This window comes from Hyperolius riggenbachi, chromosome 8 (assembly GCF_040937935.1).
Source record: "Hyperolius riggenbachi isolate aHypRig1 chromosome 8, aHypRig1.pri, whole genome shotgun sequence".
Lineage (NCBI taxonomy): Eukaryota > Metazoa > Chordata > Amphibia > Anura > Hyperoliidae > Hyperolius > Hyperolius riggenbachi.
Window position 1 is genome coordinate 32,589,916 of NC_090653.1, and position 15,127 is coordinate 32,605,042.

At 47.6% G+C, this 15,127-nt stretch overlaps 2 protein-coding genes across 3 annotated transcripts in view; one reads left to right on the plus strand and one right to left on the minus strand.

Moving 5' to 3' along the window:
* The window catches only part of VPS52 (VPS52 subunit of GARP complex), a 39,614-nt gene extending 38,645 nt beyond the window's left edge, over positions 1-969 (minus strand). Inside the window, exon 1 of the mRNA XM_068250177.1 lies at positions 864-969. Within this exon, the coding sequence (XP_068106278.1) occupies positions 864-872 (9 nt within the window). The 5' untranslated portion in view covers positions 873-969. The remainder of the gene's footprint in view (positions 1-863) is intronic.
* RPS18 (ribosomal protein S18) lies at positions 961-14,178 on the plus strand. 2 transcript variants are annotated; one of them, XM_068250178.1, is made up of 6 exons: positions 970-1,056; positions 3,986-4,084; positions 6,254-6,340; positions 6,418-6,519; positions 8,742-8,833; positions 14,055-14,178. In XM_068250178.1, the coding sequence occupies exons 1-6, from the start codon at positions 1,054-1,056 to the stop codon at positions 14,128-14,130; spliced, it is 459 nt and encodes a 152-aa protein (XP_068106279.1). In that variant the 5' UTR covers positions 970-1,053; the 3' UTR covers positions 14,131-14,178. The 2 variants fall into 2 exon arrangements, with proteins under 2 accessions (XP_068106281.1, XP_068106279.1); XM_068250180.1 differs by lacking the exon at positions 14,055-14,178 and having other exon boundaries at positions 961-1,056; positions 6,418-6,575; positions 8,742-8,829.
* Positions 14,179-15,127: the final 949 nt, after the last annotated feature.

A 15,127-nucleotide genomic window follows, 5' to 3' on the forward strand; every position in this document is an offset into this window, starting at 1 on the left:
TGTATAAAACTTTTATTATAGATCATCTCTGGTTTCCTTTAAAGACCGCTCCAGCAAAAAAGTAAGCAGTTAAAATTGGACAGAACACAGGTTTTGGACTAGTCAATCTCCTCATGGGGGATTCTTAGGGTTTTCTTTGTTTTCAACAGCATTTCCTGAACGGCAGTTACAAAGTCTAACTGCCAAAATAGTGCGCAAGTGAGTAGGGATGCTGGCTGGTATCTTACTGTTTTGGCAGTTAAACTGCCATTCAGGAAATACTTTTAAAGAAAAGAACACTGGGAATCCCCATGAGGAGATGGAGTAGTCCAAAACCTGTTGGTTCTGTCAGATTTTAACTGCTTATTTTTATCACTAGAGTGGTCCTTTAAAAACTAAAGTGTCAACTGTAATAAACCAACCTTACAAGTCTGTTTTGGGTGACAATGACTTATGGGACAGATCTCTGTAATGACCTGCAGAGAAACAGCCAGTGCTATACAAATATAGAATAATAATATGTGGGCTGGACAGCTTTTATTATTGCTTGTTACATTTCTTTCTTTGTAGCCATAGATCAGATGTGAAGAAAACTGAGCAGAAGTGCAGCAGCTGCTGAAAGCAACCAATCAGGATTCAGCTGCAGAATGGAACAAACCTTCTGATTGGCTACTCTGAACTGGTGCTTCACCCGTGCTCCAGGTTTCCTCGCAGCTTCATAAATCAGCCCTAATATATCATACATATCACTGTATGTAAAGGACACAGCAGCCCAGACAGGTCCTCTTTGTATGGAAAGCGGTGGGAGGACATGCTGTATGGATACAGGAGAGGCATCAGACACAGGAATAATAATAATAAAGTACAAGGACTACCCCTCTCACCTCAGACATCTCTGACACCTCAGTGGTCCCCTTTACACATCAGGTACTCAGCTTCCGCCTCTACTTCCGGGTTCTGGACTACAGTTCCCAGAATCCAACCTTACCGGAAGTGAAGTCAGGGAGGGCCGGCTCGAAATAAAGCCAAGGGGCGTCACTTCCGTTTTCTCTCTCTTTCCCTGCAGACGCCGCCATGGTGAGTGAGATTGAGGGAAAGAGAAGGGGGAACTGGCAATCTATCGCCATCCGGGCTGGGGAGAGACCGGAGGCTGCTATGGAGGGGATCTGTGTGTGAAGGAGCGGCTGCTGAGGACAGCCGGGGGGGATATTGGGGGCTCCTGTCTCCTGACCAGGCTGGGAGGAAGGAGGGTTCCTCTGAGTGATCCCCGGCCAGGGCAGGATTGCTGAGTGCTGTTACTGGAGGAGAGTTGAAGGCAGATCTTTATGGGTACCTCTGGCCCAGGGCTGTGCAGGGTGGTGGCATTGTTGGGGTGCACACATACACACATCCAATTATGATTGGCCAATTGCTGACCAAGTTTGCCACTTCCATCTAGTAGTAGTGCTGTATATGGGTTGTTTAGGTAAACCCTCATACTACACAGAGGTGGAAAAGTTTGGTGTATGCCAGGATTTAGGTTGTCAGCATGGAGTAATGCTAGCCTAGTGGGTTCAGTGCAGGCTGAGAGCACAGATGGGTTGCACATTCCCCATGTGGCTGAGTTACACATGATAGTTATTTGTAAGCAGTGCCCTAGCTGGGGTCATAGAGGGGTGCCTTGTGCCATGTCGTGCCTGGCAGGAGTTCTGTACAAGCTGGGGGCATAAGTTACATATCAGCCCTTGTTTGGCAGGAGTAATACTTTCCTGGTACTACTTGGCATAGATTTGAGATAGCAAGGTGACAAATGCTGGGGCAGCACCTTTCTGGTAGTGTTGGCATAGGAGTAACTGGTATCCTATGTTTCATCTGATTGGGGTAGTAGGCTGGTGGTGGTTAGTGCTTTGGTCATGGGTAGAGAGAGTGAAAACAGCCCCCATGCCTGGGCTATATTTGTCTGATGGTAATAAGTGAGCTTTTGTAACCTATCACCTATGTCTTAACTAACATGCAGTAGTTATCAGTGGGTTATGCAGGCTTGTCTGACTGTGGAAGTGTTGAGCTTGTATGGTTTAGGTGACCCAGGGAGAAACCTTAAAGTGTATCATGGACTGGACCCCCCCAATAAAATATACATATCAGGGGCCCCCTCCAGCCTGATTGCTCCCACTGCATCATCTCCTCTCTCTGGCTGGTACTGGCTCAATAAAATCCATCAGTCGGAGCATGTGCAGTCCGGCCAGGCGCGCTCCCCTGTATTGCTCCCGTCGCCGGGAACGTTCTGCGCCTGTGCAGTAGTACTGCGCACGGAATGCTCCAGGTGACGTGAACACTTTTTACAGGGACAGACTGCATAGTGGACAGCTATGTTGTGAAATGCAAGTATCTCACTTCAGGTGTCCTTAAAAGGAAATGTAAAGTCTACTTTAAAAAAATGAGTTGAGCTTACCTAGGGCTTCTTGCAGACCCCTTGAGACCTCCTGTGCCCACAACACCATTCCAACTCCCTCTGGCCAGCATTTCTCCTCCCCCTAACACACGCCAACCACCTTCCCATCATGCCCCCACAGTCAGGAGCGCGATCGGAGTGTCTGCGGCTTAGGACCGTGCATGTGCTGTAGCCGCTGACTGGCGGCGACTCGGCCAGCATTTAGGCCAACATTTAGTGGGGGTCGCTGCTGCAGGTCAGAGGGACTTGGACTCAGTACATTTGAAATCGGTGCCGGTAGACTTGGGTGCAGGATACAGCCGGTATATGGCTGATCCTGCTTCTGCGCAAATCCGGTCCGTTTTAATTACTCTTCCCCCTCCAGGCCGCCATGGATAGTGGGGGAATGAAATAATTCGGCTTCCAGCGATTGCTGGAGGCCGAATTATTGTGGTTTTTAAGCAACTTTGGCTCCGTCTTCTGACGGAGCCGACGATACTCACTGAGCGCCGCTATAGACTGATTCCCATTATAGTCTATGGCGGCGCTGGCTGTGCCCAAATCTAGCAGCGCTGAAAAGCACTGCTCCGCTTGGACTGGCTTTGAGGGCACAGGAGGACTCCAGGGGGCTGCATGAAGCCCCAGGTAATTTCAACTCCTATTTTATTTAGACTTAAGTCTCCCTTTATGTCCTGCCCACCTACTATCATAAGGTGGACTTCCACTGATTTGAATGAAAAAAAGACTTGGGCCGATATGCTATTAACTTTTTGTCCTAGGAGGGTGGTTTTTTTGTCGTTTATTTATATTGGTTGGCAAGAATGGGTTATCTAAACCATTTTGTTCTGCAATCTCTTATATGAAGGGCTAGCTATACTCCCTGATGAATTATCGTTCCCATCTGAAAATGAGATCCACCACAACGGACAATCTTCATACATACATCCAGGCTGAGCACATTATAAGGCAGCTTTTATAGAGTCCTCACTTAGGCCTCGATTCATAAAGCATTCCCGCATTCGGAAATGCAAAAAAACGCTCACTTTACCGACCACACACCAAAATATGCATTCATAAAGGCTTTTTCCGCATGAAAAGCCGACATTTGCGAGCAGAGTGATCAATCACCGCCTTCCGCGGTGATTATCACAGCAACAGTAACAAATGTCAATTCATAAAGATTAGAGGTAGCGGTATGCGGACGGGTATTACCGCTACCTCTGATGTGGCGAGAAGCGTGCGGAATCCGTTGCAGTGAATGGGACAGACCTCCCAAGCAGCTGCAGAGAGAACACCGCACGGAGGGATTCCGCCTGCTTCCCCTGTTTCCGCACGTCTCCCGACAGCCTAACGCCTGCCTACAGCGGAGTATCTCCGCACGTATATCACAAGTAGCTAAATTTTTATGAATTACCACCCTGAAGGCGGAAATACCGACAGCGGTGTTTCCCCGCTCGACTTTCCCCGCTCGCAGGCAGTTTTATGAATCGAGGCCTTAGTGTTCCCCACTGGTCAGACTTAGAGAAGTGTAGTAAATTTGGCTGTTTTATACGCTTTCTGAAGTAGGGCTAATTTATTGACTTGTTGCCTCCGCAGTCTCTTGTCATTCCGGAGAAGTTTCAGCACATTCTTCGTGTCTTGAACACGAACATCGATGGGCGCAGGAAGATCGCCTTCGCTATCACCGCCATTAAGGTAAGCTGCCTCTTCCATGGTGAATTCTGTGCTTAGAGCCAGGCAGGGCGGTACAGTACACAAATTTGACGTATTTACAGAAAGATTTAAAGAGACTTTATTTCAAAAACCTCTAACATCACTGCCTTAACTAAAACGCCGCATCCCCACAGCTGGACACTACCTAAATCCCCCCCCCAAACTCCCCGGGGCACACTGCGGGGAGCCCTTCTGTGAGAGGCAGAGCTTTCAGCTGCACGTCTGCCTCTCCATGCATCTATCAGCGCGGATCGCTGCCTCTGCCCGCCCCTCTGTCTTCCTTCACTGAGAGGGGCGGGGGAGAGGCAGAGATGCGCGCTGATTGACGCTTAAAGAGACACTGAAGCGAAAAAAAAATATGATATAGTGAATTGGTTGTGTACTATGAATAATTACTAGAAGATTGGCAGCAAAGAAAATATTCTCACTTTTATTTTCAGGTATATAGTGTTTTTTCTAACATTGCATCATTCTATAATATGTGCAGATTACACAACATTCAGCATTCAAAATGAGTCTTTCAGAGCAGTCTGTGCACTAATGACCTCTCCTCTGGCAGAGAAAAAGAAAACAGTTGAGATAATAAGTCAGATAACAGCCCTCTCCATGACTAAACTTAGTCTGAGAGTTAATGGCTTGTTTGCATAGAGATAACAACTGGAGTTTCTCAACTCTTCCTGTACTGGAAACAATTACACTGATGTATCTGCTCTTAATGTTTTATTTCTTAGCTGTGCTGCACATACAAATCATAATATCATCATTTTTTTTTTTCGCTTCAGTGTCTCTTTAAGGAAGCAGAGCTGTGGCTGAAAGCTCTGCCTCCTCCAGCAGCAAAATCCACGACCACGAAAGTCATGGATTTTGCGGGGGAGAGTTAGGGGGGATTTAGTTAGATTTCAGCCACGGGGATGCAGCGTTTTAGTTAGGGCAATAATGTTAGAGGTTTTTGAAATAAAAAGCTGATTTTTAGGACACTTCAGTGTTTCTTTAAAGTAAACTCCATGTGAGTGATATGGAGGCTGCCATATTTATTTCCTTTTTAAGCAATAGCAGTGCCTGGCAGCCCTGCTGATCTATTGGCTGCAGTATTGTCTGAGTTACACACCCTAAAATAAGCATGTGGCTAATCCAATCAGACTTCTGTCAAAAAATCTCATCTGCGTGCTTGTTCAGGTGCTGGGGCAACAGCCAGACAACTTCCTTTGTGTAACCTTCCTGGCGGTAAGCCCGAGCTGAGCTCGGGCTATGCTGCGCAGGAGGATATCTCAGCCCCTGGTGGGGCGATTCGCCCCATTCAAAGTGCTGTACGCGCAGCTAGCACTTTGCTAGCCGCATGTACAACTTGATCGCCGCCGCTCTGGGGCGATCGCACGCAGCGGTGGAAGAGGGGCGCCCCCCGCCAGAGCCCTGCGCTGCCCGGACCAATGAGTTCCAGGCAGCGCTATGGGCTGGATCGGAGGCGGCTGACGTCATTCCGATCGTCGCCATGGTGACATGAGAAGCCAAACAGGGGAACGTGTTATATATACGCGCTCCCCTGTTTGCTATTGATGCCGGCGACTATCGCACTAGAGGGACAAATGCGCCCTCTAGTGGTGTTTCATGTAGCTACCACTCTGGTAGCTTTACATGAAACAAAAAAAAAATTGATTTCTGCATAATTGGCAGAAAAAAATTAACCGCCAGGAGGGTTAAAGCGGACCTGAACTCAGACCTACTCTGTCTTAAAAGATACACAATAGCATAATCTTTAAACAAAAAACATTTCTGTGTTACAGCTGCTACAAATCCTAAAATCTGCAGTGTTTCTACTTCCTGATTCATGGAAGCAGACATATTGTCTACAGCCTGTGCTTTCAAATGGGTTTATCTGCCATAGGCAGTCATGTGACACACGGGGGAGATCAAATTACAACTTGTGATTAGGCACAATTAAGGGGGGATTAGACAGGCTAAACTCTTAAAATACATACAGGGTGCATTTATCGGTTTTCCTTGTGTCCTGTGCAAGAGTTCAGGTCCACTTTTACACTTTTAAAGGAAATATATATGGCAGTCTCCATATGCCTCACCTTGGGTTCCCTTTCAGCAAGTTTTGGAATCAAGTCTGTGTTTTGCATTAACCATTGAATGCTTATCTTGTTGCAGGGTGTTGGCAGACGTTACGCTCATGTAGTCCTGCGCAAGGCTGATATTGATCTGACAAAGCGTGCAGGAGAGCTGACTGAGGATGAGGTGAGTATACGCAGCAAGTGATGTAAGTCTTGTGTGGCGCAGCCTCTGTGTTCAGATCTAACTAGATCTCTCGGCAGGTGGAGCGTGTGGTCACAATCATGCAGAATCCTCGTCAGTACAAGATCCCAGACTGGTTCCTCAACAGACAAAAGGACATCAAAGATGGCAAATACAGCCAGGTGAGACTGGGGTTGGAGCCTAGAGGGTTACACACAAAGATGGCAAATACAGCCAGGTGAGACTGGGGTTGGAGCCTAGAGGGTTACACACAAGGATGGCAAATACAGCTAGGTGAGACTGGGGGCGGAGCCTAGAGGGTTACACACAAGGATGGCAAATACAGCTAGGTGAGACTGGGGGCGGAGCCTAAAGGGTTACACACAAAGATGGCAAATACAGCCAGTTGTGACTGGGGCGGAGCATAAAGGGCTGCACGCAAGGATGGCAAATACAGCCAGGTGAGACTGGGGGTGGAGCCTAAAGGGTTGCACAGCATGTCATTGGATTGAACAGGCAGTAAGTGTCCTTCCCAGAAATCTTTTCCGTCTGGCATGAAAAAGTAGAAGTCGGGTGAAAGTTGGAACTGGGGAAACTAGTTGCCGAGGAAAATAAATGTGCACTATTTTATTAGCGTAAAATATCCCCATATGTAATTAGGCACTGGCAGAGGTACTGTGTATTAATTATACATGCAGGAAACCGTGGTAGAGTATAGTACAAGTTGCTGGCTAACACATGAGTGTTGCCTAACTCTAACACCATAATGAGGTGAACAAATGAATTGACCCTTAAAGGGAAGGTTCACGCAGGAGCTGTAAAAAATAGAAATCCAAATCCACTTACCTGGGGCTTTCTCCAGCCCGTGGCAGGCAGGAGGTGCCCTCGGGGCTGCACCGCAGGCTCCCGGTGGTCTCCGGTGGCGATCCCGACCTGGCCAGGCTGGCTGCCAGGTCGGGCTGCTTCTGCGCTCCAAGTTGCGTGTCACTTGTGCGCGCTGACGTCATCGGACGTCCTCCGGGCTGTACTGCGCAGGCGCAGGCGTCATCGGACGTCCTCCGGGCTGTACTGCGCAGGCGCAGAAGTTCTGCGCCTGCGCAGTACAGCCCGGAGGACGTCCGATGACGTCAGCGCGCACAAGTGACACGCAACTTGGAGCGCAGAAGCAGCCCGACCTGGCAGCCAGCCTGGCCAGGTCGGGATCGCCACCGGAGACCACCGGGAGCCTGCGGTGCAGCCCCGAGGGCACCTCCTGCCTGCCACGGGCTGGAGGAAACCCCAGGTAAGTGGATTTGGATTTCTATTTTTTACAGCTCCTGCGTGAACCTTCCCTTTAAAGAGACACTGAAGCGAGACTAAATCTCGCTTCAGCTCTCACATATAGCAGGGGCACGTGTGCCCCTGCTAAAACGCCGCTGTCCCGCGGCTTAACGGGGGTCCCTTCTCCCCCAACCCACCCCCCGCAAACCTTGGTCGCAGACTTGGTCGCTTTTTTTTCCTTCCTGGAGGCAGGGCTAACGGCTGCAGCCCTGCCTCCCAGCGCGTCTATCAGACGCGCATCACCGCCTCTCCCCCGCCCCTCTCAGTGAAGGAAGACTGAGAGGGGCGGGGGAGAGGCGGAGATACGCGTCTGACAGGGCTGCAGCGGTTAGCCCTGCCCCAATGCGGAAGCGCTCCCCCACATTACGGAGGGGATTTGGGGGGACGGACCCCCGTTAAGCCGCGGGATAGCAGCGGTTTAGCAGGGGCACACATGCCCCTGCTATCTATGAGGTCTGAAGCGAGATCTATTCTCGCTTCAGACCCTCTTTAAGTACTCATTGGATAAAGAGTAAACGGTTTTACCCTGTAGTGGCGAGAAAGCAGACACGGTGAATGACAAAGGACCACACAGCTTTACTTGGGGTCTCTCCCAGCCCCTAAAAGTCTGTTTCCCTTGCCATAGTTCCACTGTGCACTAAAGGCCTGCTGTCAGTCTCCAGTAGAGTTGGGCGAACTGTTAGTTGAACTGCAGCCGAACTGTTCGGCTGCCCAACCTGTCATGTCGCTGTGGCTCTTACTACTTCCGGGTCGCAATGACCCGGAGTAGTACGTCTGCGCTGGCCCGGCGGAGCGCGTCCTAGATCGCGCTCCCGTTGCCAGGCACTCTCTGCGCATGTGTGTGACGTCATAAACCGCTGCTATCCCGCGGCTTAACGGGGGTCCGTCCCCCCAAATCCCCTCCGTAATGTGGGGGAGCGCTTCCGCATTGGGGCAGGGCTAACCGCTGCAGCCCTGTCAGACGCGTATCTCCGCCTCTCCCCCGCCCCTCTCAGTCTTCCTTCACTGAGAGGGGCGGGGGAGATCCTGCATAAGTGAATGTATGGAAGCTGTACCATTCTTATCACGGTCTTGTTACTTTCAGGTATTGGCTAACGGTCTGGATAACAAACTCCGTGAAGATCTGGAGAGGCTGAAGAAGATCAAGGCGCACAGAGGCCTGCGTCACTTCTGGGGGTGAGTGGCAGGGTCATGTGATGTCCACTGTCAGGGAGAGCTATGACTTCAGGCCTGTGCAATGGTCAGACACTAAACTGGACCTGTCACTTTGGGAGGGTGCTATTGGATTGTCAAAGGATAACAAGCCTATTCCTTCTGTTCAGAATGCAAGGGGGCTGGGCACAGATTGATTCTAAGTAGTTTGCAACACAGACCAATAGTGTGCTCACAATGCAAATTTTTATTTAGTTTACATCTATTTTTGGTAGCCACTTTCTCAACGATTGTGGAATTTGCTAGCTGCCTATAATTTGCAACATCATTGAATTGACCTTTCATTGGTCATTACTAGAGATGTGGCGAATATCTCCAAATCCCTGGAGCTCTTACTACTTCCGGGTCGCACTGACCCGGAGTAGTACGCCTGCGCTGCCCGGCTGAGCGCGTTCTAGATCGCGCTCCTGTTGCCGGGCACTTTCCGCGCATGTGCGTGACGTCATGAATGATGTCACTCTCATGCGCAGAGTGCCCGGCAACAGGAGCGCGATCTAGAACGCGCTCAGCCGGGCAGCGCAGGCGTACTACTCCGGGTCAGTGCGACCCGGAAGTAGTAAGAGCTCCAGAGATGTTTGCCACATCTCTAGTCATTACTGCTTACCTGTTTATGCAGAATGTTAGCACTGGGTCAAGTGGCTTGCTACCAGTGCTTTACTTATATCTGTGCTGTGTTGGTGGGTCAGGGTGTTGGGTGTACGTGGTGTAGAATCTGGAGGAAGTCCACTGCTTGGGTGCTTAACGTGGGGCAGCTGGTTGTCTTTGGTAGACCTGGCAACTTTTATGAGCCGCTAGCTGGATTAGAGGGTTACACTGTAAATGTAACTTACCACTCTCCTGTAGCAGTACTACTGCTGAATAGTGACGGTCATGTCTAGGAGAACTCTGGGAGAAGCATGTGATTTGTTTGATCAGTTCATAGGTTTGCATAGCTTTGATTTGCTGTGATCACATCCTGCTTTAGCAAATGCTCATGATTAGCAAATCAGGGACTTAAAGAGAACCAGAGACGAAGCACCCTCATGTATTTTACCATATATATCAGTGGGAACATTAGAGAAAACGCCTACCCTGCTCTGTTTCATTATTTACTGCACAGCCTGCTTCTTATCAGCCCAGATAAAATCCCTGACTGAGCATTCAGTCTGGCTTTGTTCAGGAATTTTTATAACTCAGTCTGTCTTCTGTGCTGTCTTTTCAAGCCCAAGACTGCCACCTTGTGGCTCTGCTCAGGAATCATTATAGCTGAGTCATTATAGCAAAGCCAGACTGAATGCTCAATCAGGGATTTTATCTGGGCTGATGAGAACAATCTGACCAGTAAATAATGAAACAGCATGATGTGTTTTCTCTAATGTTCCCACTGATCTATATGGTAAAATACATGAGGGTGCTTTGTCTCTGGCGTCTAGTTCACATTAAGCCTCGTACACGTGCTTGACTAAAAACTCTGCTGAGGCGGCCAATATCTACCTCTTGTGAGCTGTCTAGTGGGGGGGCATTGTGGGGTATTACCCAGGGCTTTGGATTTGGAGTCGTTGATTTCATAAACTGAGGAGTCTGAGTCAGATGATTTTTGTACAAAGTCAACAGCCCTGTTAAAGATAACCTGAGGTGGGATCTAAGAACGCTAAACACACGCACACACACACCGCTCTGCTTACCCCCATAAATCATACGCCGAGCTGTTGACACGCAGCCGGCTGTTTACCTTGCATCTGTCACTCTCGGTGCTCCCCCACCTCCATAGCTCAGGTCCCCGCCCGCATCCCTTCCCTCCAATCAGCGGGGAGGGAGGTGGGCACCGGCGCTATGGAGGCGGTGGAGTGGTGAGTGACAGATGCAAGGTAAACAGCCGGCTGCGTGTCAACAGCTTGGCGTATGATTTATGGGGGCAAGCAGAGCGCAGGGGGGCCTGTGAAGGGGGATCAGTATAGCAACAGAGGCTGGGCAGTATATGCAGACCCAGACTCTGTGTGCAATTGGCGTTCTTAGAACCCACTTTAGGTTATCTTTTAAGTATTTGACTAAGGACGGAGTCTGAGCCATTTTGGGGAGTCGGAGTCGTAGTTTCATAAACAGGAGTCGGAAGATTTTTGTACAGATTCCACAGCCCTCGTATTACCATGTGATACCGTGCATAGGAACAGCAGACGGTACATTACATTTCCCAGCATCCCTGCATTAAAGTAGAATGTTTCCTCAGGAGATTAACTTAATAGTTCACAGGAAGAACAGTGGGTGTTGATGTATTGTAGGATCATAGTATGCTTATGGAAAGCTATGCATAGGATAGTCCTTTCCATATGATACAAATACTCAAATGAGTTTTTGGACTAGTTCAGTTTCAAAGGCAATTTATTTGATGTACACAGATTGAGTAGACTCTCGTTATAGTAAACTTAGATATAGGTTCAGTCCTCACATCCCAGCAAATGCATCTGTATAAATATACAATGTATAGCCATTTCTGATATAGTAAACTTCTGATCTAGTAAACTACTTATCCTAGTCTCTTGGAGTTTACTAGTAAAAATGTTTCTGTACTATGTTGGCCAAACAAATTATGTAGGTAGAAAAAGTCTCTTGTAAAAGTAGTACATTTTTAATGGCTAACTGATAAAGCTAAATTATGCAAGCTTTTGGGGATCTACTATACAGGAGTTATCTGCTATACTGGAGTTTACTATACAGGGATTCGACTGTATTTTTTGATCATCTTAGGTGGGCTTAGAATCAGGGCTGTGAAATTGGAGTCTGAGTCGTAGCAATTTTGGGTAGTTGGAGTCAGTTGGTTTCCTAAACTGGGTCAGAGTTGAAGTCTAGTGATTTATGTACCGACTAAACAGCCCTGCTTAGAATATATAGAGGCAAGCATGTTCAGTGCAGCAGAAACAAGCCTGTACATGGACTATAGTGGTTCCCTCTCGTAGTACTGATATTGGTAGAGAACACACCCCTACCTACTTATAATTTCTAGCACCTAGAACAGCGCGGAGGCCTTGCATGTTAGTCTGTGAATAGGATGTATGGAATGTACTTCTGAAGGTGGCCATACACTTAGGGCCCATTTTCGCTAAATGTGAAATCGCAATGTGATACATCGCATGGAAACTGAAACCAATGCATGTCAATCGAGTCGTTTCCACCAAATGCAAACTTTTAAATGTGATGCAGCAAAAAATGGATTGCATGCTGAAGATTTCTGCACCACACATCCGTTCCATTTCCCATGTAATGGTTGCAGCATACGAAAAGTTATATTACAATGTGCATAAAGGTGGAGATACAGAAACTTGTGCAAAATGTTGTATGCTAGTGGAAATGGACCCTTATACAGTAGATGGCCACCAGATTTGACTATCTGGTAGATTCCTCTCTGTTTCGAAATCTGATCAGAGCGGGCTCTACTGCCCAGGGCTTGGGAGTCTGTACAAAAATCATCCGACTCCTCAGTTTATGCAACTACCGACTCCGGGTACCCAAAATTACTCCAACTGACTCCACAGACCTGCTACTGCCACATTGCACAGAGTTTCAGTAGACTTCATCATGAAATCTACTGAAGAATCTGTGGATCCTCCACCAGCTGCCTGGCTCCCTGGTCTTCATCTAATGTTCTCCCCTGGGTGTGCAGCATGTTGGTAGAGGTGTTTACGCTCGCATGTCTGCTGGTGCGCTCTTCCTCTATTGCCACTGGGGCGCTTGTGACTCAGTGGCGAATGTCACGTGACCACGTATATTATTCAACAAGCAAAAGAGCTGGCACATCCAATGCCAATCTTTATTGGTTCCATGTTAAAGAAATGGCCAACGTTTCGGAGCCATGCACGACCCCTTTGTCAAGGCAATGTTTGCTCGGAGACAAAAGTTCCTGCAAAGGAAGTGGGAGTCTGGCTTCTCTAAACACTCGCAGAGAGCGATGTGTAGTGTCTGGGATCAGCACAGAGGGCATCATCCCTCTTTTCAGCTGTTGCACTCCCTTTAAAGGGAACCTTAACTGAGAGCGATATTGATGTTTCCTTATAAACCATACCAGTTGCCTGCCTGTCCTGCTGATCTCTTTGGGGCAGTAGTGGCTGAATCACACACCTGAAACAAGCATGCAGCTAATCCAGGCTGACTTCAGTCAGAGCACCTGATCTGCATGCTTGTTGACGGGCTGTGGCTAAAAGTATTAGAGACACGGGATCAGCAGGAGAGTCAGGCAACTGGTATTTTAAAAGGAAAAATCCATATCCTCCTCAGTTTGGGTTCCCTTTAAAGACTATGGGTTTGATCCTTCAGTGAGTGTGAGCCAATACTACCAATGTGACCACATACATACCATTGGGTCAGTGGCCACAGGCACCCCAGGGGCAATGGAGAAAAGACAGGAGGAAGCACGCTGGGTAGAAAGGTGAGCGACTCTGCACAGCCCAGGGGGAGGAGCACATTTCAGTCAGTCCCGAAATTAGACACTGCACCCCGACCACCCCTTTTCGAGTGAGAGCTATCCAGCTTGCACAGTCGATAGTTTTTGAAATTGCTATCAGTTTGCTGCATTTATTTCTGGCAGATTTAATCATGATTGAAACTGCCAGGAAAATCAAGCAAGAGTATGGTCACCTTAAAGAGACTGTAACAAAATTTTTAGCCTTATTTCTTCTATCCTATAAGTTCCTATACCTGTTCTAATGTGGTCTGGCTTACTGCAGCCTTTCCTAGTTGCAAAGTGGCTGTATTATCTCAGTTATATAATCTAATCTTCTTTCCTCTGACAGCTTTGTGGGCTCAGGCAGGAATGTGCAGGGCTGCTTGTGATAGGATAGAAGCTATACACACCCTCTCTAGGCCCCCTGCAGGCTCTGTATGAGTCACAGACTGAGCTCCTCTCAGCCTATCACACTCTGGTTAGCAGCCATGTCTTTTGTTTGTAAACACTGCCTAGAACTGGCAATTACAAGCCAGGATTGCAGCAGGGAGTGGCAGAAACAGCACAGAGGGGCCCAGGAGAACATAATGAATAGAATGGTACGCTTTTTATTGTAAGAATTTTAGAGTACAGATTCTCTTTAAGTTGTGACACCAGATCTTGTACTGAACTGCGATACTCTCATGTGGATCTTCATTGTATGTTGCTTGTAATTGGGCATCAACCATTATTTTTTTCAGTCAGTTTGATACAATCTTCTTTCTCTTACAGTCTGCGTGTGAGAGGACAACACACAAAGACCACTGGTCGTCGTGGACGCACTGTGGGTGTGTCCAAGAAGAAGTAAAATGTCTGGGTCTGTTATTTGTCAATAAAGTTCTATGTAAAATACAAATGGTGTCTGAAATTGATTTTATAGTGTCTGAATACATTCATTTTTTTAAAAAAAAAGGCGAACTCGGGGCTCTTAAAGAGGAGCTACAGTGAAAATAATGTGATAAAAAGTGCTTTATTTTTACTTTAATTATGTATAAATGATTTAGTCAGTGTTTGCTTGTTGTGATTTCTTTTAAATCCCTGATTTACATTCTGACATTTATTATACATGGTGACATTTTTACTGTTGGCAGGTGATGTAGCCGCTGCTTACTTTTTTGGCAGTTGGAAACAGCTGTAAACAGCTATTTCCCACGATGCAACAAGGTTCACAGACAGGAAACTGGCAGGAGTACCACGGTCCTCAGTTTCTTGTAGGAGGGGTTTCACCACATCAGTCATACAGCGCCCCCTGATGGTCTGTTTGTGAAAAGGAATTGATTTCCCATGTAAAAGGGGTATCAGCTACTGATTGGGATAAAGTTCAATTCTTGGTCGGAGTTTCTCTTCAAAGAACAAGTGACACCCATGCTAACCTAGAAATAAAAAACACATATATTACATAACAGATGTATTGTGCTATCCACGTACTGATTACTGTGAATTGTATAAAGGAAAAGCAGAAAATCCTATTCTAGGCAGTGGCCATCTTGCTAAGGTAACACTGACATCCTATCCTCCCTGACTCTTGTTTTCTCCCCTCCCTTCTCTTGCTCATTGTGTATTCATTAGCTGCCCTCCTCCCAGAGTGTTCAGACACTCCCACCGAGGTGTATACTAGGAACTGCACTGTCTTATCCTCCAATCGCTGAGTCACCTCAGCCTTGCTTGTAAACACAAGTAATCAGAGGGTGTCTCTGATAAGCAGCTAGATAGGGAAATCAATGGAAGAGGAGGAACATATTAAAGATTAAAAGAACTCCCAGCTGTCAACTCTTTGGCACAAGGGCCAGTGCTCCTAAAGTATG

Excerpts from the sequence above, each read along its gene's own strand:
- RPS18 (XM_068250178.1), top strand. Across the intron at positions 4,085-6,253 it reads TCGCTATCACCGCCATTAAG|GGTGTTGGCAGACGTTACGC; the intron begins GTAAGCTGCCTC and ends ATCTTGTTGCAG. Across the intron at positions 8,834-14,054 it reads GGCCTGCGTCACTTCTGGGG|TCTGCGTGTGAGAGGACAAC; the intron begins GTGAGTGGCAGG and ends TTTCTCTTACAG.